Source organism: Meleagris gallopavo, chromosome 16 (genome assembly GCF_905368555.1).
Source record: "Meleagris gallopavo chromosome 16, MGAL_WU_HG_1.1, whole genome shotgun sequence".
Lineage (NCBI taxonomy): Eukaryota > Metazoa > Chordata > Aves > Galliformes > Phasianidae > Meleagris > Meleagris gallopavo.
The window spans coordinates 13,619,756-13,639,250 of record NC_139419.1 but is presented as its reverse complement, the minus strand read 5'-3'; the positions used below and the strand labels follow the sequence as shown (position 1 = coordinate 13,639,250).

Below are 19,495 nucleotides of genomic sequence, written 5' to 3'. Positions count from 1 at the left end.
GCCCATGCGTTCCATGTGGAAACCTGCAGGTAACAGAGCTGCAAACGTGAGATGAAAACAGAGAAACAGAGACACAAATAGACCAGAATTGATGATTTTTTTTAAATCTTGAAACCTATTTTCAAATTCCTTTGTGACACTTAGGGAAGCAGGAGGGAATCGGGCAGGAACACGTGCATCTGAGCCCTTTGGCTGCAGGAGCAGTGAGACAGACTTTGTTTAGATGTTGTCCTGAGGGACGCGGTTTGGTGGGGAAACGGTGGTGGGTGGGCAGCTGGACTGGATGATAGTGCAGATCCTTTCCAGCCTGGGAAGATGAGGCCGTCGCGAGCCACTCTTAAAAGCAGTGTGTGTGGAACCCGAGGGAAATGTCCTTGCACGTTTTGAGGCGAAAGATAAAGGCATCCTATCGCGACTCCAGTACGCGTTGCGAGGCGAAATCGTTGAGGCTGAAGATGGCGCCACGGCAACAGCGCCCTCGTGAGGGGGCAGCGGGAAGGGCTCGCGCTCCGCACGCATGCGCGGTGGCCGCCGTGCGCGTGAACCGCCAACGGCCGCAGTTGGAATTGGCATCCTCGTGATCCAATCGCGGCGGGAGCGGCCGCGGGAACGGCCCCACCTGCCGTCATCCTCTCGGCCAATCGGGCGGCGCGCCGTGTTTAAACGGCAGTGCGCTCAGCGGGTCTCGGCCCGCGGCGGCGGGGTGCTGCAGGTGTTGGTGTTTCGCTGCCGAGCGAAGGAGAAGAAAACGGCCCCGAGTCCTGACGTTGCTGAGTGTGCCTGAGGACGTTCTGCTCCGTGTTCTGAAAGGCCTTCGTGCTGAGGACATCCTCTCGCTCGGAGCGGTGAGTGCCGGCCCCTCGTGCAGTGCGCAGCCTTATTGCTGCCCCCGGGAGCCAGAGCTGCACGCGGGAACGCCTGCATCCGAGGAGATGTGAGGAGAGCCACGAAGTCCGTGCAGTAGGTAGCTATCTGCTGTGCTAACAACTCGATTTCTCACTGCTCTAGCCTCAAAGACTCGCAGCAGTATTTGTGTGTTCTGTGTGAAGTTTCTGTGGGAATTGTCCTTCCAGCTCAGTGTGTCTGGAAACGTGAATTTGGTTTGGCATCCCTTCTGTAGTGATGGTTAGACAGGGAAGGAGCTCTGATTAATTAGTTGCCTACCTAAAATTAGATCAGGTTAGTCCCTTTATTTTGGTAATTGTTACTTGATGCTCCCCCTCCTAGCTTGCGGGTGCATTCCCAACTTAAGTACCTTGTGGAAGATCACGCCAGTGTTTGGGCATGTGCATGTTTTGAAGAACTTACCACCAGCGGCACAAACGCCAGCACTTGCTGGACTCACAAATTCCATGCTGCCCCCTTGGCCACGATGCAGTGCAGATGCACTGGGCTGTCAGGAGATGAGTGACTCCACCGCTGTTCTTGGGCAGTGGGATGAGAAGCAGGAGTCAGATCCAATAAGGGATTGCCTTAACGCTCCAAGCTGCTGCCCCTTGCTGCCCATGGGCAACAGGATCTGGGCAAGGAAAGGGGTGTGCCGGTCGTACTGGGCGTGCATCTCTTGTTCACGGAGAGGAATTGCAGCATGCAGCGAGAGGCCTGAGAGAAGGATGAGAAAGTGGGAGGTGGGAGTGGGAGGTGGGCGCTGCCGTTGACACAGGCACTGTCCAAGGCAGCAGAACTCCAGAGCTTCCTCGTGAACCCAAAGCAGAGTATTGCCAAGGGGGGAGGAAGGAAGAAGTTTCAGGTTCAGCCTTCTGGATGGACGTCTTTCTGTGCCCACACAAGTGCTTTATGCCCTTGATGCTGAAGGCAGCCACCCAGAGCTGGGGAGTGGGTGTACAGCCCCTGAACTCTGACCAGCAGGGAAATCGGGAGAACAGAATGCAGGCACTGCTGATTTTTACCAGTTTGCTTTAAGACTCATTGCACTGTTTCAGGAAAAGTGTCCCTCAGAATAAGAAAGAAAAGGAACTGGGTTGAAAAGGAATAGGGTTGGTTTTAATTATGTTTTGTTGTTGTTGTTTTAAAATATGCAATCAGATGATGGTGTTGCAATGTCATTGGTCTCAGAGTACCATTAGGAGCTCATCTGTACCCACAGTGTCCTCATCAGTTTCTCCTTCCTGTTCTTCTTCTGTGATTTCCATCAGTAACTCCTCGAGGTCCTCATCCTCAGAGAAGAGTTCTTTCCCTGCCTCTGTGCAGCTCAGCTGCTGCACCTGATCTGTTTGCATGGTATGGGATGTTGAGTTGATCTCTGACTGTGCCCCAGAGTCTTCCTGGCTTCCTGAAAGCAGTTCCCAACTGGGGAGAACAAGGAAGAGAATAGTCAGTACCTGACATTTCTAACTGGAGATACGCTTTCAGCAAACCAGCTCTGAGATCTGTGGTTAACCCCTCCCGCACCTCACACTCACACAGGGATGGCGATTCAGTTAACCTGCGGCTGCCTTTAGAGTGCAAGATACCAGCAGGCACATTGCTCGTAGTGGGAACTGATCTGGACAGACAGAGCAGTTTGAGCCTAGCCAACAGGGGCCAGGTTTTGTAGCAGAAACACATCGCCAGCCTCATTATTTGACTGTAAATATGTGAAGAAGTCATCCTCTGCATAAACCTGTTCACTGACTGAGTTACTTCTCCCCATGACACGCTGTGCAGAGACTTTGAGTAAGCAATTGAAATGATTGCAAATGACCTCTTCCTTTGTTGGATTATGCCATGACGCATCTCAAACACTCGACTTGTCCCCTGATGCGAAAGAACTTATGTGTAATGGCTGAAGGGCACTGGTGAAGAACAAGTAGTGGTCATCACCTGCTTGGAAGCTGTGGGACTTCAACGCTGTCAACGCTGACCAGGGTGTACTCGGGCGGGACTGAAGCAAGGATCGCCTAGGAAGAAACAAGACAGTGTGTACGAAGCAGGGCTCAAAGGTTTTCTGAGTAGCTGCTGTTCTCAGAGAAGTTGTGGATGCCCCATTCCTGGAGGTATTCAGGGCCTGGCTGGCTGGGTTTCCAGGCAGTTGAATCTTGTGGCCGCCACCCCTGGCCACAGTAGGACATGTGGAACACTGGATGGTCTTTGAGGGCTGCTCCTCCCTTCCCTGGGCGCTGCTGAGCCTGATCCCAAGTACGGAAACACAGTGCTCCTGAAGAGAGCGTTCCCTTGAAGGTTACGAGTGACCTTGGGCGTTTTTAACAGCACAGCATTCATGGACAAAATCTGTGTACATCTAATCACAAGAGAAAATTTCCATAAGAACCCTGTGAGACATCCGCTGCCTTCGGAGGAAACAGAAGAGCTGTAGAACGTTTGAAATTTCTACCATTACTACAAGAGCAATGTAAACCTTCCTTATGCCCTACTGCTGTTGCTGTTGTTCTTACCATTGGTAGTTTTCTGGCTGGGGGCTCATCGGTGTCCTCAGCAGCAGATGGTTGCATCTGTGCTGCTTTCCGCTTCAGTCTCCGCATTGTGGGGAAGGTGGTCTTCCAGTCAATAGGCCTCCCGCGCACCTTGCGTCCATCTGGAGTAAAAGGAAGAGATTGCTGTGCCTCCAGAGAAATCCACGTTCTCGTATCATTCCCACACAGTGCTCTCTGTCTACCCACAGCACATCGAAAGGAACGAAGAAACCCAGGAGCTGCACTCAGTAATAGCCCAGGGCAAGGAAAACTGACCCAGAACAATGCTAAGTGACAGCATTACTGTGCTGAGGCACTGTAACAAGCTCCTTGTGCTCACCCTTGACTCTCTTCTTGCGAGGCAATTCCCTTGCTTTGCCCGTCTCCTCAGATCGCTTGCGTTTTGTTGCAGCCGGGCCATGGGAGGAAGCTGGGATGTCAACTGCAGAGAACAGTCCAGGAGAGAACAATCAGAAAATCTGAGGAGAAAGACAGCGCATCCAACCCAGATGCCTGTTCAGTATCTGTACCTGTCTCTGGTGCCTCCTCAACCTCTGTCTGGTTCTCCAGGCTTTCTGCAAGGCCGCTGTTCAGAGGAAGGCCGCTCGGGTCAGCTTCTGGCAGAAAGAAGACAAGAAATAATTGAAGAGCATCTGTTTGGAGGAAGGTTTCAGCACAGTCAGCCACAAGCTTCCAATTTTCAAGCATGGTTTCTTACATTTGCCTTTCTGCTGATAAGCTGTTGTGCCATTTCTGCAGTCAGCACAGACCTGCAATGCATTTACCTCTCTCCAGAAAAAAACCCACCCCCATTCTGGCAGCCAAAACGCAAACCAATATTTCACTTATCAGGACTCTTCCCTGCCCTCCCCAATGAATGGTTACCTGACATCCTGCACCCGCTCAGAAGTAATATTCATAATTAAGTCTTTCATGCTTCATGCCACCAGGAACTCACCGTTGCTTGGTGGTACGGTCGGTGCGTTCCCACCGCATTCCTTCAGGTGAAGAAAAGGGCAGTGGGCTTTCTGACAGCCTCCCAGCTGATTCTCCCAATAGCAGGGAATCTCACTGCGCTTCTTCTGAAGAGAGAAAGGAAGGAAGGGTCACGGAAACAGGCAGAGGAGGTTTGCAAAGAGATGCCGCGCTCCAGGTTGTGCCTGAGATAGGTCTGTCGCAGTGCTGAAGCATCATTTATCCCGAAAGGAAACACCTGGGAGCGTGTTCTCAACATCTGCATGAGCTGCAACCGCTCGGCATATTTTGCTTTCTTATCCTTCAGGTAGAGCAGACACGTGCTCTCAGTTCGGGGGCTGAAACCAACGCACCTGCAAAATGCTACCATTATTTGGGAGATACAGTGCCTTCAGATGTCGTGGTTTAGTGCGTCAGAAATGACTGGACCAAGCCTTAGCTCTTTACCATCATTTCTTGCCCCACCCTTCTCTACTCCAAGCAGCAAAACAAACTGCTCTGAAGAAATCCAGGACACAGCAGGCGTGATAGAGCAGAACCAAGCCCCGCTGGCAGGAGGGCAGTGCCCGCTCTTTCCTGCCACCCTGCTCCAGCAGATTAAGGTGCCTGTGCAATGCGGTCTTTTTGCATCTGGGGAGGAAATGCCTTTGGCACCTAATGCGATCATCTCTGGCTAAGGTATACCTAAGGCATTGAATTCTCTTCCCCCTACCTCCTCCCAGTCTCCTCTAGAAACAGAAACCGGTACGATGTTCACAGCAAATGTATCTAGCCTGCAGCAGTGCATTCAGCCCTCCTACAGCAATGAACAGTGGTTTTGTGGACTATCTAGGAGAGCACATCTTTAGGCAAACACTCACATCAATTTTCATGTGTCTGAACTTGCAGTCATTCCGGAAACAGCAACCCTGCACCCACAGTCGGCAGACTCGTTCACTCCCCAGAGCCGCTTCACAGTGGCGGAAGGGACAGCTGTCTCCCTGCAAGCAAAAGGAAGCCACACAGGAAAATAGGAGTACAGCCTGAAACGTGTCCGTGCTGTTAGCCCAGGTTGTTAGCAGCGAGCGCACAATCCCACTGCTGATGAAGGTAACGCATCACCAGCAGGTCCCCACTGCTCCACCGCTTTCTCTGAAAAGTGTGGGAAGGGAAGAAAATCCAGGCAAAAGACAGCCAACCGTACCTTCAGACAGACAGAGTAGAAATAGTAGTAGCAGTCGTCTCCTTGCTGAGCCATGGGGAACTTCTCAGAGCAAGTCTGAGTTGTCTCCAAAGGAATTCCCCGCTCTTGGAAAGAGCCGGCTGCAGTCTTGAACTGCTTGGATCCCCAAAACGTCCTCTCGGACAGGAACCCTACAGGAGGCATCAACAAGGGCAGAATCATGAGGATTAAGCATTTTCCCAGCTTTCTTCTTTTATGCCGTATAGACTCTCGAGGCGGGCAACGTCTCCGAAGCAGCTGGCTGCAAGAACTGTGCCAAGTCTAGATCCAACTTGTGTCTAACTGCCACGGCTTCTCCCAGCAAGTACTGTCCTCCATCTCATCACCAGTTATATACCTTGCAGCACACACGTTGCGTTCCTGACATGAAAAAGACTCCCTTCATCTTCTCTTGCTGCAGCTGCAATGGATGCACTGGTGCGACTCACATGTTTGACAAACCTACAGTTCTGGCTTACCAGGCACAGCTGCAGTCCTTCTCCCTTCCAGCTAACACACCAGACAATGGCTGAGCAGCACCGTCAGCGAGAGCGGGCAGCACCCGTCAGCCACCACCACTATCACTGCCAGCCGGGACGAGAGCTCACGCAGCGTGTCCACACTCCTGCGCAGCGCTCACGGCTGTGGCACTCACTGGTGCAGCCACGGCCCCAAGCACCGTGCTTGTGGTGTCACAGTGCTTGTGGTGTCACCGTGCTTGTGGTGTCACCAGACAGTCCATGTCCCCAGCTGAGCACCCGGCTCTCCACCATGACTTCAGTGGGGTTTTGTTAAAAATATGCTGGATACGGCACAGCCAGGGCTCCATGGGTCATTAAAGCACAAATTGCACTGCATGGAGCCTGTGCTCTTCTTCCTTTGTCATGTCTGAGAGGAAGGCTGGCGCCCGGCAGCCATTTTGCAGGGCTGTAGTGGCAATGCTCAGTCACAGCTTGAAGCAGTGATTGAGCACCTGGTGGGAAGGCAGGGCCAACCCAGGGCAGCTCGGGCGCACGCAAACCCTTCCCAGACATCAGTGGAGGGTTGGCAGTGGTGGCAAGGGTGCTGTCTGTAGATCCCTGCCTTCCTGAGGCCTTCCAAGGCTCAGCAGCTTTTTTCCTTTCTTTCTGTGACCCCAACTGCTGCACTTGGGCAAATCGTCACTTGCTGCAGCCTAGGACTTTGCCACCCTGTTATTACTGCTGAGCTTTCCATTGCACTGTAGCATTACACAGGGGAGCGACGACAATTCGTCATCCTCACCGAAACGTGTGACACAATCTCATAAAGAATCAGTTTCCCCTGGAAGCAGCCATTGGGAAGGGCCTCGTTTGAGCTGGGAGCTCCTCCCCAGCCCAGCTTTTCTGCTGAGACTCCTTCCAGCAACCCCGCAGCACCAAGCCCAGCTCACCTCTTTGTCCAGGTCAGTCTGGGCTGTGCCCAGGTCACACACACGCCGCAGCGGTGCTTCTGAGAGCTCTCCAAGGATGATCCTTCCAAGGACCGCTCAGAGCTCAGTCTCTGTGTGCAGCACGCTCACCAGAGCACCAGCTCTGCTCACCAGCTGAGGGCCAAACCCACCCACCCCAGCAACGATTGTGACCTCAGCACGGTTCCGCATCACTTATGCGCTTTCATTATAAGCAAAGGAAGCGGACGCCTCCTAGATCCAAATTCTAAGAGACCGACACAAGGGGCACCCAGTGGGGTTATCTGAAGTAAGACAACAGAGAAATTAAGGTGACTCTTGGGCAGCCATCTCAGGTTACCCTCTCGCTCGGCTCCACATGATTGGACCCGGGAGACGTTGCCTCCGGGCTGCCTCCAGCTTGGAGGCTGGATGAATTTGAGCTTCCAAACCATCAGCAAGCCTTGGGATGAGCCAGCCCTCTGGTTTTTACGAGGACAAACACGTCCTACTTGGGAAGCCAGCCTGGTGAAGGCAGAACAGCTCTGGTTGTGGGCTGCAGCACTGCACTGCCAGGCGCCGCTCAAACACCCGGTCTGCATTTCCTCCTGGGCTCCCGCGCATGCTCTGACTCTCCTGCAGGTTTCTGCCGGTTTTGTGGCTTCCTGCTGGGGAGCTCCTCACGTTCTTCTGCAACTTCCCCCGACATCATTACTGCCGCCTCTGGTAGCACACCAGGAGATGCCTCAGAGTTCATTAGCCTGGACTTCCTGCCTCCCATCAGCAGGTGCTCCTGCACCGACCTTCATTCACAGTGTGATAGCAGCCACTTCCAGCACGAGCTGCCCTGCAGGGCAGAGCAAGGAAACGTGGGATTAGCACAAACACGGAAGCCTGAGGCTGTGTCACCACCACCTATTGCAGTCTTGGGAAGTCAGCTGCAACCCTCCAGCCTTTGTCTGAATTAAAACAGGCACCTTAAATTTTAAGTGGGACCTCTGAGCTGAATAATTGCCACAATCAGAAATAGGCACTGAAATCGCTTGCTGAGCTGTAGGTGGTTACCTCCAAATTCTGTTCTTTTGGGAAAACACGGGCTTGGAATTTAAGGATATTAGAAAAACGGAATCCACTTCACTGTAGGTGCTAAGGGTTGGAAGTCGGACTCTAAGAAGAGAAGGTTTTCAACTCCTTGTAAGGCACAAAGTGATGGGATGGTTTCCCATGCCTGCAGAAAGCCTGATCTGCTCTGCGCCAGGTGGCTGAGTGAAACAAAAGCTGTGCTGCCTATTCAGAAGCACGTGGGGCACGGGCATGGAGCGGTTACACACCAGCACGTGGGATGTGAACGTTCCTTGGGCACTTTTTCCCCATCAGAAGGGAAATCCCTTTTCTGTCATGCCGTATCCCTACCCGTCCTCAAGGGCTGTGGGAAGGCTGCAGAGGCTCTGCACAGGAGAGTGTAATTTCTCCTCGGTTGGTGCAGGATATGGTGTGACCTCTGGGAGCAAAGCAGCATAACGAATGTTGCTGCGTCCCAGTGCATCAGCCGCCCTGCCTTGAACTTACTTTTGCTGCCTGATGAAGGTGATATGCTTAAAGAAGTGCATCAACCTCTGCTCAACTGCGAATGCATGGAAGCCCTGTTGCTGTCATTGCCTCTAGAAATGCATTATAAAACAGTATAGCATAGCATAGCAATAACTTTTTGTGGATTTCTTTACTGCTACAAATGGCTAAAAAGATAAAGAATGCAAAAGAAAATACGATGGCATGTATGTAACCGTTCTGTAAGCACAACTTCAGTGGGAAATATATCATTGTTAAGCCTTCCACAGTAAAGAGAATCAAATCCCCCTCTCAAGCAAAAGAAATACAATTCGGTGGTGACAACTGAAAAATAAAAGTACGTGCAGGATAGCACAGGCTTTCTGCAGGCAGCATGATCTGTGTAGAAATTTGATGAACATATCTTGCTCCATAGAGAGGCAGTAAGCAGCCAAGCTGTACAGCAGCGAAGATGGTGAGATATGTTGCAGGAAGGAGTCTTTGGTTCAGAGAAAGATGATAGAACTAAGTTTTCAGCTTCCAGAGGAGAAAAAAACTGGACTGAAGGATGCTTAGCTACCTTTCAATAGTATTTCCATTGTCTTCAGTGGGGTAGTAGGTTGCCTAAATCTAGGAGAATCCCTAAGACAAGTCTTGGATCTTGGTCACCCCTCTGCAACATTCCCTCTGTGGAGAAAAAGCTGACTTGTAGAGAGTTAGTTAGCCACATCATCTGAAGACCTCCTTTTGGAAGGACACGGGTGATTACACCGAGGACATTACTAATTATGCTAATGAAAATAAATGAACTGAATATAAGGCTTATGAGGAGCGGTTGAGAGAGCTGGGGTTGTTCCGTCTGGAGGAGAGGAAGCTCAGGGGTGGCCTTATCGCTCTCTTCAGCTACCTGAAGGGAAGTTGTGGTGAGGTGGGAGCTGGCCTCTTCTCCCAAGCAACTAGCAATAGGACTGGAGGGAACAGCCCCACGCTGCGCAAGGGGAGATTCAGGTTGGACGTTAGGAGATACCTCTATTCCAAGAGCGGTGAGGCTGAGGCACAGGCTGCTCAGGGAGGTGGGGGAATCACTGTCCCTGCAGGTGTTCAAGGAACATGTAGATGCTGAACTGAGGGACGTGCTTTAGTGGGAAACATTGGTGATAGGTGAACGGTTGGACTGGATGATCTCAGAGGTCTTTTCCAACCTTGATGATTCTATGATTCTATGATATAAACAAAGCCAGGCTGCAGGCACTGCCCTACAGTACAGGAAAAAGGAACTCTAAAGCCTATGGCACGTCTGAGGTGAGAGGGAATAACAAGCTTGAAGCGGTTGTTAACAGACTCAAAGATGAGTCCTTTGTTGGTTTCCTTTGTTCTTTTCTTCACCTACTCTGTCCTATTAAATGTCTTTATCTCTACACGTGAGTTTTGCCTTTCTCTGGTCTTTCTCCCCCATTGCACTGTGACAGAACAGCTGTGCAGCGCTGGGCTGCCTGCTGGGTTAAACCACAGCAGTTCTTAACCCTGGTCAGGTTCTGCAGCAGTAAAGAGGAGACGCTTCTGCTCTTCTCCCCCAGCAGAGGGCTGATGATCTTGGAGGTCTTTTCCAGCCTCATCAAATCCGTGATAAAGCCAGTGGGAAATTTGACCTTGTTTTGGTGAAACTAATGCATCGGCCTGGTTCGATGGCGGTGAGGTGAGATGTCAGGGTGTTCGTCCTCGGGGTGTTTGTCAGGGCTTCATGGAATTTGACCCTCCTCGTGCTTCATCCTTGAAAATAGTTGTTCACAGCTTGTGTGTGTGTGTGTGTGTGTGTGTGAGAAAGCAATGGTGTGAATAAGGTGTGACTATGAAGGGAGGGGTATTTCGTATTTCTCTGATAAAAGAGTTAAGAGACCTGAAGTTGAATATCTTTGAGTTGAATAGCTGATACAAGCCCATGCGTTCCATGTGGAAACCTGCAGGTAACAGAGCTGCAAACGTGAGATGAAAACAGAGAAACAGAGACACAAATAGACCAGAATTGATGATTTTTTTTAAATCTTGAAACCTATTTTCAAATTCCTTTGTGACACTTAGGGAAGCAGGAGGGAATCGGGCAGGAACACGTGCATCTGAGCCCTTTGGCTGCAGGAGCAGTGAGACAGACTTTGTTTAGATGTTGTCCTGAGGGACGCGGTTTGGTGGGGAAACGGTGGTGGGTGGGCAGCTGGACTGGATGATAGTGCAGATCCTTTCCAGCCTGGGAAGATGAGGCCGTCGCGAGCCACTCTTAAAAGCAGTGTGTGTGGAACCCGAGGGAAATGTCCTTGCACGTTTTGAGGCGAAAGATAAAGGCATCCTATCGCGACTCCAGTACGTGTTGGAGGCGAAATCGTTGAGGCTGAAGACGGCGCCACGGCAACAGCGCCCTCGTGAGGGGGCAGCGGGAAGGGCTCGCGCTCCGCACGCATGCGCGGTGGCCGCCGTGCGCGTGAACCGCCAACGGCCGCAGTTGGAATTGGCATCCTCGTGATCCAATCGCGGCGGGAGCGGCCGCGGGAACGGCCCCACCTGCCGTCATCCTCTCGGCCAATCGGGCGGCGCGCCGTGTTTAAACGGCAGTGCGCTCAGCGGGTCTCGGCCCGCGGCGGCGGGGTGCTGCAGGTGTTGGTGTTTCGCTGCCGAGCGAAGGAGAAGAAAACGGCCCCGAGTCCTGACGTTGCTGAGTGTGCCTGAGGACGTTCTGCTCCGTGTTCTGAAAGGCCTTCGTGCTGAGGACATCCTCTCGCTCGGAGCGGTGAGTGCCGGCCCCTCGTGCAGTGCGCAGCCTTATTGCTGCCCCCGGGAGCCAGAGCTGCACGCGGGAACGCCTGCATCCGAGGAGATGTGAGGAGAGCCACGAAGTCCGTGCAGTAGGTAGCTATCTGCTGTGCTAACAACTCGATTTCTCACTGCTCTAGCCTCAAAGACTCGCAGCAGTATTTGTGTGTTCTGTGTGAAGTTTCTGTGGGAATTGTCCTTCCAGCTCAGTGTGTCTGGAAACGTGAATTTGGTTTGGCATCCCTTCTGTAGTGATGGTTAGACAGGGAAGGAGCTCTGATTAATTAGTTGCCTACCTAAAATTAGATCAGGTTAGTCCCTTTATTTTGGTAATTGTTACTTGATGCTCCCCCTCCTAGCTTGCGGGTGCATTCCCAACTTAAGTACCTTGTGGAAGATCACGCCAGTGTTTGGGCATGTGCATGTTTTGAAGAACTTACCACCAGCGGCACAAACGCCAGCACTTGCTGGACTCACAAATTCCATGCTGCCCCCTTGGCCACGATGCAGTGCAGATGCACTGGGCTGTCAGGAGATGAGTGACTCCACCGCTGTTCTTGGGCAGTGGGATGAGAAGCAGGAGTCAGATCCAATAAGGGATTGCCTTAACGCTCCAAGCTGCTGCCCCTTGCTGCCCACGGGCAACAGGATCTGGGCAAGGAAAGGGGTGTGCCGGTCGTACTGGGCGTGCATCTCTTGTTCACGGAGAGGAATTGCAGCATGCAGCGAGAGGCCTGAGAGAAGGATGAGAAAGTGGGAGGTGGGAGTGGGAGGTGGGCGCTGCCGTTGACACAGGCACTGTCCAAGGCAGCAGAACTCCAGAGCTTCCTCGTGAACCCAAAGCAGAGTATTGCCAAGGGGGGAGGAAGGAAGAAGTTTCAGGTTCAGCCTTCTGGATGGACGTCTTTCTGTGCCCACACAAGTGCTTTATGCCCTTGATGCTGAAGGCAGCCACCCAGAGCTGGGGAGTGGGTGTACAGCCCCTGAACTCTGACCAGCAGGGAAATCGGGAGAACAGAATGCAGGCACTGCTGATTTTTACCAGTTTGCTTTAAGACTCATTGCACTGTTTCAGGAAAAGTGTCCCTCAGAATAAGAAAGAAAAGGAACTGGGTTGAAAAGGAATAGGGTTGGTTTTAATTATGTTTTGTTGTTGTTGTTTTAAAATATGCAATCAGATGATGGTGTTGCAATGTCATTGGTCTCAGAGTACCATTAGGAGCTCATCTGTACCCACAGTGTCCTCATCAGTTTCTCCTTCCTGTTCTTCTTCTGTGATTTCCATCAGTAACTCCTCGAGGTCCTCATCCTCAGAGAAGAGTTCTTTCCCTGCCTCTGTGCAGCTCAGCTGCTGCACCTGATCTGTTTGCATGGTATGGGATGTTGAGTTGATCTCTGACTGTGCCCCAGAGTCTTCCTGGCTTCCTGAAAGCAGTTCCCAACTGGGGAGAACAAGGAAGAGAATAGTCAGTACCTGACATTTCTAACTGGAGATACGCTTTCAGCAAACCAGCTCTGAGATCTGTGGTTAACCCCTCCCGCACCTCACACTCACACAGGGATGGCGATTCAGTTAACCTGCGGCTGCCTTTAGAGTGCAAGATACCAGCAGGCACATTGCTCGTAGTGGGAACTGATCTGGACAGACAGAGCAGTTTGAGCCTAGCCAACAGGGGCCAGGTTTTGTAGCAGAAACACATCGCCAGCCTCATTATTTGACTGTAAATATGTGAAGAAGTCATCCTCTGCATAAACCTGTTCACTGACTGAGTTACTTCTCCCCATGACACGCTGTGCAGAGACTTTGAGTAAGCAATTGAAATGATTGCAAATGACCTCTTCCTTTGTTGGATTATGCCATGACGCATCTCAAACACTCGACTTGTCCCCTGATGCGAAAGAACTTATGTGTAATGGCTGAAGGGCACTGGTGAAGAACAAGTAGTGGTCATCACCTGCTTGGAAGCTGTGGGACTTCAACGCTGTCAACGCTGACCAGGGTGTACTCGGGCGGGACTGAAGCAAGGATCGCCTAGGAAGAAACAAGACAGTGTGTACGAAGCAGGGCTCAAAGGTTTTCTGAGTAGCTGCTGTTCTCAGAGAAGTTGTGGATGCCCCATTCCTGGAGGTATTCAGGGCCTGGCTGGCTGGGTTTCCAGGCAGTTGAATCTTGTGGCCGCCACCCCTGGCCACAGTAGGACATGTGGAACACTGGATGGTCTTTGAGGGCTGCTCCTCCCTTCCCTGGGCGCTGCTGAGCCTGATCCCAAGTACGGAAACACAGTGCTCCTGAAGAGAGCGTTCCCTTGAAGGTTACGAGTGACCTTGGGCGTTTTTAACAGCACAGCATTCATGGACAAAATCTGTGTACATCTAATCACAAGAGAAAATTTCCATAAGAACCCTGTGAGACATCCGCTGCCTTCGGAGGAAACAGAAGAGCTGTATAACGTTTGAAATTTCTACCATTACTACAAGAGCAATGTAAACCAACCTTATGCCCTACTGCTGTTGCTGTTGTTCTTACCATTGGTAGTTTTCTGGCTGGGGGCTCATCGGTGTCCTCAGCAGCAGATGGTTGCATCTGTGCTGCTTTCCGCTTCAGTCTCCGCATTGTGGGGAAGGTGGTCTTCCAGTCAATAGGCCTCCCGCGCACCTTGCGTCCATCTGGAGTAAAAGGAAGAGATTGCTGTGCCTCCAGAGAAATCCACGTTCTCGTATCATTCCCACACAGTGCTCTCTGTCTACCCACAGCACATCGAAAGGAACGAAGAAACCCAGGAGCTGCACTCAGTAATAGCCCAGGGCAAGGAAAACTGACCCAGAACAATGCTAAGTGACAGCATTACTGTGCTGAGGCACTGTAACAAGCTCCTTGTGCTCACCCTTGACTCTCTTCTTGCGAGGCAATTCCCTTGCTTTGCCCGTCTCCTCAGATCGCTTGCGTTTTGTTGCAGCCGGGCCATGGGAGGAAGCTGGGATGTCAACTGCAGAGAACAGTCCAGGAGAGAACAATCAGAAAATCTGAGGAGAAAGACAGCGCATCCAACCCAGATGCCTGTTCAGTATCTGTACCTGTCTCTGGTGCCTCCTCAACCTCTGTCTGGTTCTCCAGGCTTTCTGCAAGGCCGCTGTTCAGAGGAAGGCCGCTCGGGTCAGCTTCTGGCAGAAAGAAGACAAGAAATAATTGAAGAGCATCTGTTTGGAGGAAGGTTTCAGCACAGTCAGCCACAAGCTTCCAATTTTCAAGCATGGTTTCTTACATTTGCCTTTCTGCTGATAAGCTGTTGTGCCATTTCTGCAGTCAGCACAGACCTGCAATGCATTTACCTCTCTCCAGAAAAAAACCCACCCCCATTCTGGCAGCCAAAACGCAAACCAATATTTCACTTATCAGGACTCTTCCCTGCCCTCCCCAATGAATGGTTACCTGACATCCTGCACCCGCTCAGAAGTAATATTCATAATTAAGTCTTTCATGCTTCATGCCACCAGGAACTCACCGTTGCTTGGTGGTACGGTCGGTGCGTTCCCACCGCATTCCTTCAGGTGAAGAAAAGGGCAGTGGGCTTTCTGACAGCCTCCCAGCTGATTCTCCCAATAGCAGGGAATCTCACTGCGCTTCTTCTGAAGAGAGAAAGGAAGGAAGGGTCACGGAAACAGGCAGAGGAGGTTTGCAAAGAGATGCCGCGCTCCAGGTTGTGCCTGAGATAGGTCTGTCGCAGTGCTGAAGCATCATTTATCCCGAAAGGAAACACCTGGGAGCGTGTTCTCAACATCTGCATGAGCTGCAACCGCTCGGCATATTTTGCTTTCTTATCCTTCAGGTAGAGCAGACACGTGCTCTCAGTTCGGGGGCTGAAACCAACGCACCTGCAAAATGCTACCATTATTTGGGAGATACAGTGCCTTCAGATGTCGTGGTTTAGTGCGTCAGAAATGACTGGACCAAGCCTTAGCTCTTTACCATCATTTCTTGCCCCACCCTTCTCTACTCCAAGCAGCAAAACAAACTGCTCTGAAGAAATCCAGGACACAGCAGGCGTGATAGAGCAGAACCAAGCCCCGCTGGCAGGAGGGCAGTGCCCGCTCTTTCCTGCCACCCTGCTCCAGCAGATTAAGGTGCCTGTGCAATGCGGTCTTTTTGCATCTGGGGAGGAAATGCCTTTGGCACCTAATGCGATCATCTCTGGCTAAGGTATACCTAAGGCATTGAATTCTCTTCCCCCTACCTCCTCCCAGTCTCCTCTAGAAACAGAAACCGGTACGATGTTCACAGCAAATGTATCTAGCCTGCAGCAGTGCATTCAGCCCTCCTACAGCAATGAACAGTGGTTTTGTGGACTATCTAGGAGAGCACATCTTTAGGCAAACACTCACATCAATTTTCATGTGTCTGAACTTGCAGTCATTCCGGAAACAGCAACCCTGCACCCACAGTCGGCAGACTCGTTCACTCCCCAGAGCCGCTTCACAGTGGCGGAAGGGACAGCTGTCTCCCTGCAAGCAAAAGGAAGCCACACAGGAAAATAGGAGTACAGCCTGAAACGTGTCCGTGCTGTTAGCCCAGGTTGTTAGCAGCGAGCGCACAATCCCACTGCTGATGAAGGTAACGCATCACCAGCAGGTCCCCACTGCTCCACCGCTTTCTCTGAAAAGTGTGGGAAGGGAAGAAAATCCAGGCAAAAGACAGCCAACCGTACCTTCAGACAGACAGAGTAGAAATAGTAGTAGCAGTCGTCTCCTTGCTGAGCCATGGGGAACTTCTCAGAGCAAGTCTGAGTTGTCTCCAAAGGAATTCCCCGCTCTTGGAAAGAGCCGGCTGCAGTCTTGAACTGCTTGGATCCCCAAAACGTCCTCTCGGACAGGAACCCTACAGGAGGCATCAACAAGGGCAGAATCATGAGGATTAAGCATTTTCCCAGCTTTCTTCTTTTATGCCGTATAGACTCTCGAGGCGGGCAACGTCTCCGAAGCAGCTGGCTGCAAGAACTGTGCCAAGTCTAGATCCAACTTGTGTCTAACTGCCACGGCTTCTCCCAGCAAGTACTGTCCTCCATCTCATCACCAGTTATATACCTTGCAGCACACACGTTGCGTTCCTGACATGAAAAAGACTCCCTTCATCTTCTCTTGCTGCAGCTGCAATGGATGCACTGGTGCGACTCACATGTTTGACAAACCTACAGTTCTGGCTTACCAGGCACAGCTGCAGTCCTTCTCCCTTCCAGCTAACACACCAGACAATGGCTGAGCAGCACCGTCAGCGAGAGCGGGCAGCACCCGTCAGCCACCACCACTATCACTGCCAGCCGGGACGAGAGCTCACGCAGCGTGTCCACACTCCTGCGCAGCGCTCACGGCTGTGGCACTCACTGGTGCAGCCACGGCCCCAAGCACCGTGCTTGTGGTGTCACCGTGCTTGTGGTGTCACCGTGCTTGTGGTGTCACCAGACAGTCCATGTCCCCAGCTGAGCACCCGGCTCTCCACCATGACTTCAGTGGGGTTTTGTTAAAAATATGCTGGATACGGCACAGCCAGGGCTCCATGGGTCATTAAAGCACAAATTGCACTGCATGGAGCCTGTGCTCTTCTTCCTTTGTCATGTCTGAGAGGAAGGCTGGCGCCCGGCAGCCATTTTGCAGGGCTGTAGTGGCAATGCTCAGTCACAGCTTGAAGCAGTGATTGAGCACCTGGTGGGAAGGCAGGGCCAACCCAGGGCAGCTCGGGCGCACGCAAACCCTTCCCAGACATCAGTGGAGGGTTGGCAGTGGTGGCAAGGGTGCTGTCTGTAGATCCCTGCCTTCCTGAGGCCTTCCAAGGCTCAGCAGCTTTTTTCCTTTCTTTCTGTGACCCCAACTGCTGCACTTGGGCAAATCGTCACTTGCTGCAGCCTAGGACTTTGCCACCCTGTTATTACTGCTGAGCTTTCCATTGCACTGTAGCATTACACAGGGGAGCGACGACAATTCGTCATCCTCACCGAAACGTGTGACACAATCTCATAAAGAATCAGTTTCCCCTGGAAGCAGCCATTGGGAAGGGCCTCGTTTGAGCTGGGAGCTCCTCCCCAGCCCAGCTTTTCTGCTGAGACTCCTTCCAGCAACCCCGCAGCACCAAGCCCAGCTCACCTCTTTGTCCAGGTCAGTCTGGGCTGTGCCCAGGTCACACACACGCCGCAGCGGTGCTTCTGAGAGCTCTCCAAGGATGATCCTTCCAAGGACCGCTCAGAGCTCAGTCTCTGTGTGCAGCACGCTCACCAGAGCACCAGCTCTGCTCACCAGCTGAGGGCCAAACCCACCCACCCCAGCAACGATTGTGACCTCAGCACGGTTCCGCATCACTTATGCGCTTTCATTATAAGCAAAGGAAGCGGACGCCTCCTAGATCCAAATTCTAAGAGACCGACACAAGGGGCACCCAGTGGGGTTATCTGAAGTAAGACAACAGAGAAATTAAGGTGACTCTTGGGCAGCCATCTCAGGTTACCCTCTCGCTCGGCTCCACATGATTGGACCCGGGAGACGTTGCCTCCGGGCTGCCTCCAGCTTGGAGGCTGGATGAATTTGAGCTTCCAAACCATCAGCAAGCCTTGGGATGAGCCAGCCCTCTGGTTTTTACGAGGACAGACACGTCCTACTTGGGAAGCCAGCCTGGTGAAGGCAGAACAGCTCTGGTCGTGGGCTGCAGCACTGCACTGCCAGGCGCCGCTCAAACACCCGGTCTGCATTTCCTCCTGGGCTCCCGCGCATGCTCTGACTCTCCTGCAGGTTTCTGCCGGTTTTGTGGCTTCCTGCTGGGGAGCTCCTCACGTTCTTCTGCAACTTCCCCCGACATCATTACTGCCGCCTCTGGTAGCACACCAGGAGATGCCTCAGAGTTCATTAGCCTGGACTTCCTGTCTCCCATCAGCAGCTGTTCCTACACCGACCTTCATTCACAGTGTGATAGCAGCCACTTCCAGCACGAGCTGCCCTGCAGGGCAGAGCAAGGAAACGTGGGATTAGCACAAACACGGAAGCCTGAGGCTGTGTCACCACCACCTATTGCAGTCTTGGGAAGTCAGCTGCAACCCTCCAGCCTTTGTCTGAATTAAAACGGGCACCTTAAATTTTAAGTGGGACCTCTGAGCTGAATAATTGCCACAATCAGAAATAGGCACTGAAATCGCTTGCTGAGCTGTAGGTGGTTACCTCCAAATTCTGTTCTTTTGGGAAAATATGGGCTTGGAATTTAAGGATATTAGAAAAATGGAATCCACTTCACTGTAGATGGTAAGAGTTGGAAGTCGGACTCTGAGAAGAGAAGGTTTTCAACTCCTTGTAAGGCACAAAGTGATGGGATGGTTTCCCATGCCTGCAGAAAGCCAGATCTGCTCTGCACAGGTGGCTAAGTGAAACAAAAGCTGTGCTGCCCATTCAGAAGCACGTGGGGCATGGGCATGGAGCAGTTACACACCAGCACGTGGGATGTGAACGTTCCTTGGGCACTTTTTCCCCATCAGAAGGGAAATCCCTTTTCTGTCATGCCGTATCCCTACCCGTCCTCAAGGGTTGTGGGAAGGCTGCAGAGGCTCTGCACAGGAGAGTGTAATTTCTCCTCGGTTGGTGCAGGATATGGTGTGACCTCTGGGAGCAAAGCAGCATAACGAATGTTGCTGCGTCCCAGTGCATCAGCCGCCCTGCCTTGAACTTACTTTTGCTGCCTGATGAAGGCGATATGCTTAAAGAAGTGCATCAACCTCTGCTCAACTGCAAATGCATGGAAGCCCTGTTGCTGTCATTGCCTCTAGAAATGCATTATAAAACAATATAGCATAGCATAGCAATAACTTTTTGTGGATTTCTTTACTGCTACAAATGGCTAAAAAGATAAAGAATGCAAAAGAAAATATGATGGCATGTATGTAACCGTTCTGTAAGCACAAATTCAGTGGGAAATATATCACTGTTAAGCCTTCCACAGTAAAGAGAATCGAATACCCCTCTCAAGCAAAAGAAATACAGTTTGGTGGTGACAGCTGAAAAATAAAAGTACGTGCAGGATAGCACAGGCTTTCTGCAGGCAGCATGATCTGTGTAGAAATCTGATGAACATATCTTGCTCCATAGAGAGGCAGTAAGCAGCCAAGCTGTACAGCAGCAAAG

At 51.7% G+C, this 19,495-nt stretch overlaps 2 protein-coding genes across 4 annotated transcripts; both read right to left on the bottom strand.

Moving 5' to 3' along the window:
- Positions 1-1,978: 1,978 nt before the first annotated feature.
- LOC146543268 (uncharacterized) lies at positions 1,979-7,884 on the bottom strand. Of its 2 annotated transcripts, XM_085238106.1 has the most exons (9): positions 7,001-7,884; positions 5,572-5,741; positions 5,249-5,368; positions 4,372-4,495; positions 3,944-4,030; positions 3,754-3,855; positions 3,396-3,535; positions 2,824-2,900; positions 1,979-2,310 (listed from the first exon to the last, which is right to left on the bottom strand). In XM_085238106.1, exons 2-9 carry the CDS (start codon positions 5,623-5,625, stop codon positions 2,073-2,075), a joined length of 942 nt encoding a protein of 313 aa, XP_085094232.1. In that variant the 5' UTR covers positions 5,626-5,741; positions 7,001-7,884; the 3' UTR covers positions 1,979-2,072. The 2 variants fall into 2 exon arrangements, with proteins under 2 accessions (XP_085094232.1, XP_085094231.1); XM_085238105.1 differs by lacking the exon at positions 7,001-7,884 and having other exon boundaries at positions 5,572-6,994.
- Positions 7,885-12,457: 4,573 nt separating this feature from the next.
- LOC146543267 (uncharacterized) lies at positions 12,458-18,099 on the bottom strand. Of its 2 annotated transcripts, XM_085238108.1 has the most exons (9): positions 17,480-18,099; positions 16,051-16,220; positions 15,728-15,847; positions 14,851-14,974; positions 14,423-14,509; positions 14,233-14,334; positions 13,875-14,014; positions 13,303-13,379; positions 12,458-12,789 (listed from the first exon to the last, which is right to left on the bottom strand). In XM_085238108.1, the coding sequence occupies exons 2-9, from the start codon at positions 16,102-16,104 to the stop codon at positions 12,552-12,554; spliced, it is 942 nt and encodes a 313-aa protein (XP_085094234.1). In that variant the 5' UTR covers positions 16,105-16,220; positions 17,480-18,099; the 3' UTR covers positions 12,458-12,551. The 2 variants fall into 2 exon arrangements, with proteins under 2 accessions (XP_085094234.1, XP_085094233.1); XM_085238107.1 differs by lacking the exon at positions 17,480-18,099 and having other exon boundaries at positions 16,051-17,473.
- Between the last annotated feature and the right edge of the window lie 1,396 nt (positions 18,100-19,495).

Coding starts and splice junctions, on each gene's coding strand:
- LOC146543268 (XM_085238105.1), bottom strand. CDS start 5,772: ATGATTCTGCCCTTGTTGATGCCTCCTGTAGGGTTCCTGTCCGAGAGG. Junction 4,496..5,248: donor TCAGACACATGAAAATTGAT/GTGAGTGTTTGC, acceptor TTCTCTCTTCAG/AAGAAGCGCAGTGAGATTCC. Junction 2,901..3,395: donor CAGCCAGAAAACTACCAATG/GTAAGAACAACA, acceptor GTTTCTTCCTAG/GCGATCCTTGCTTCAGTCCC.
- LOC146543267 (XM_085238107.1), bottom strand. CDS start 16,251: ATGATTCTGCCCTTGTTGATGCCTCCTGTAGGGTTCCTGTCCGAGAGG. Junction 14,975..15,727: donor TCAGACACATGAAAATTGAT/GTGAGTGTTTGC, acceptor TTCTCTCTTCAG/AAGAAGCGCAGTGAGATTCC. Junction 14,015..14,232: donor TCGCAAGAAGAGAGTCAAGG/GTGAGCACAAGG, acceptor CTTTTACTCCAG/ATGGACGCAAGGTGCGCGGG.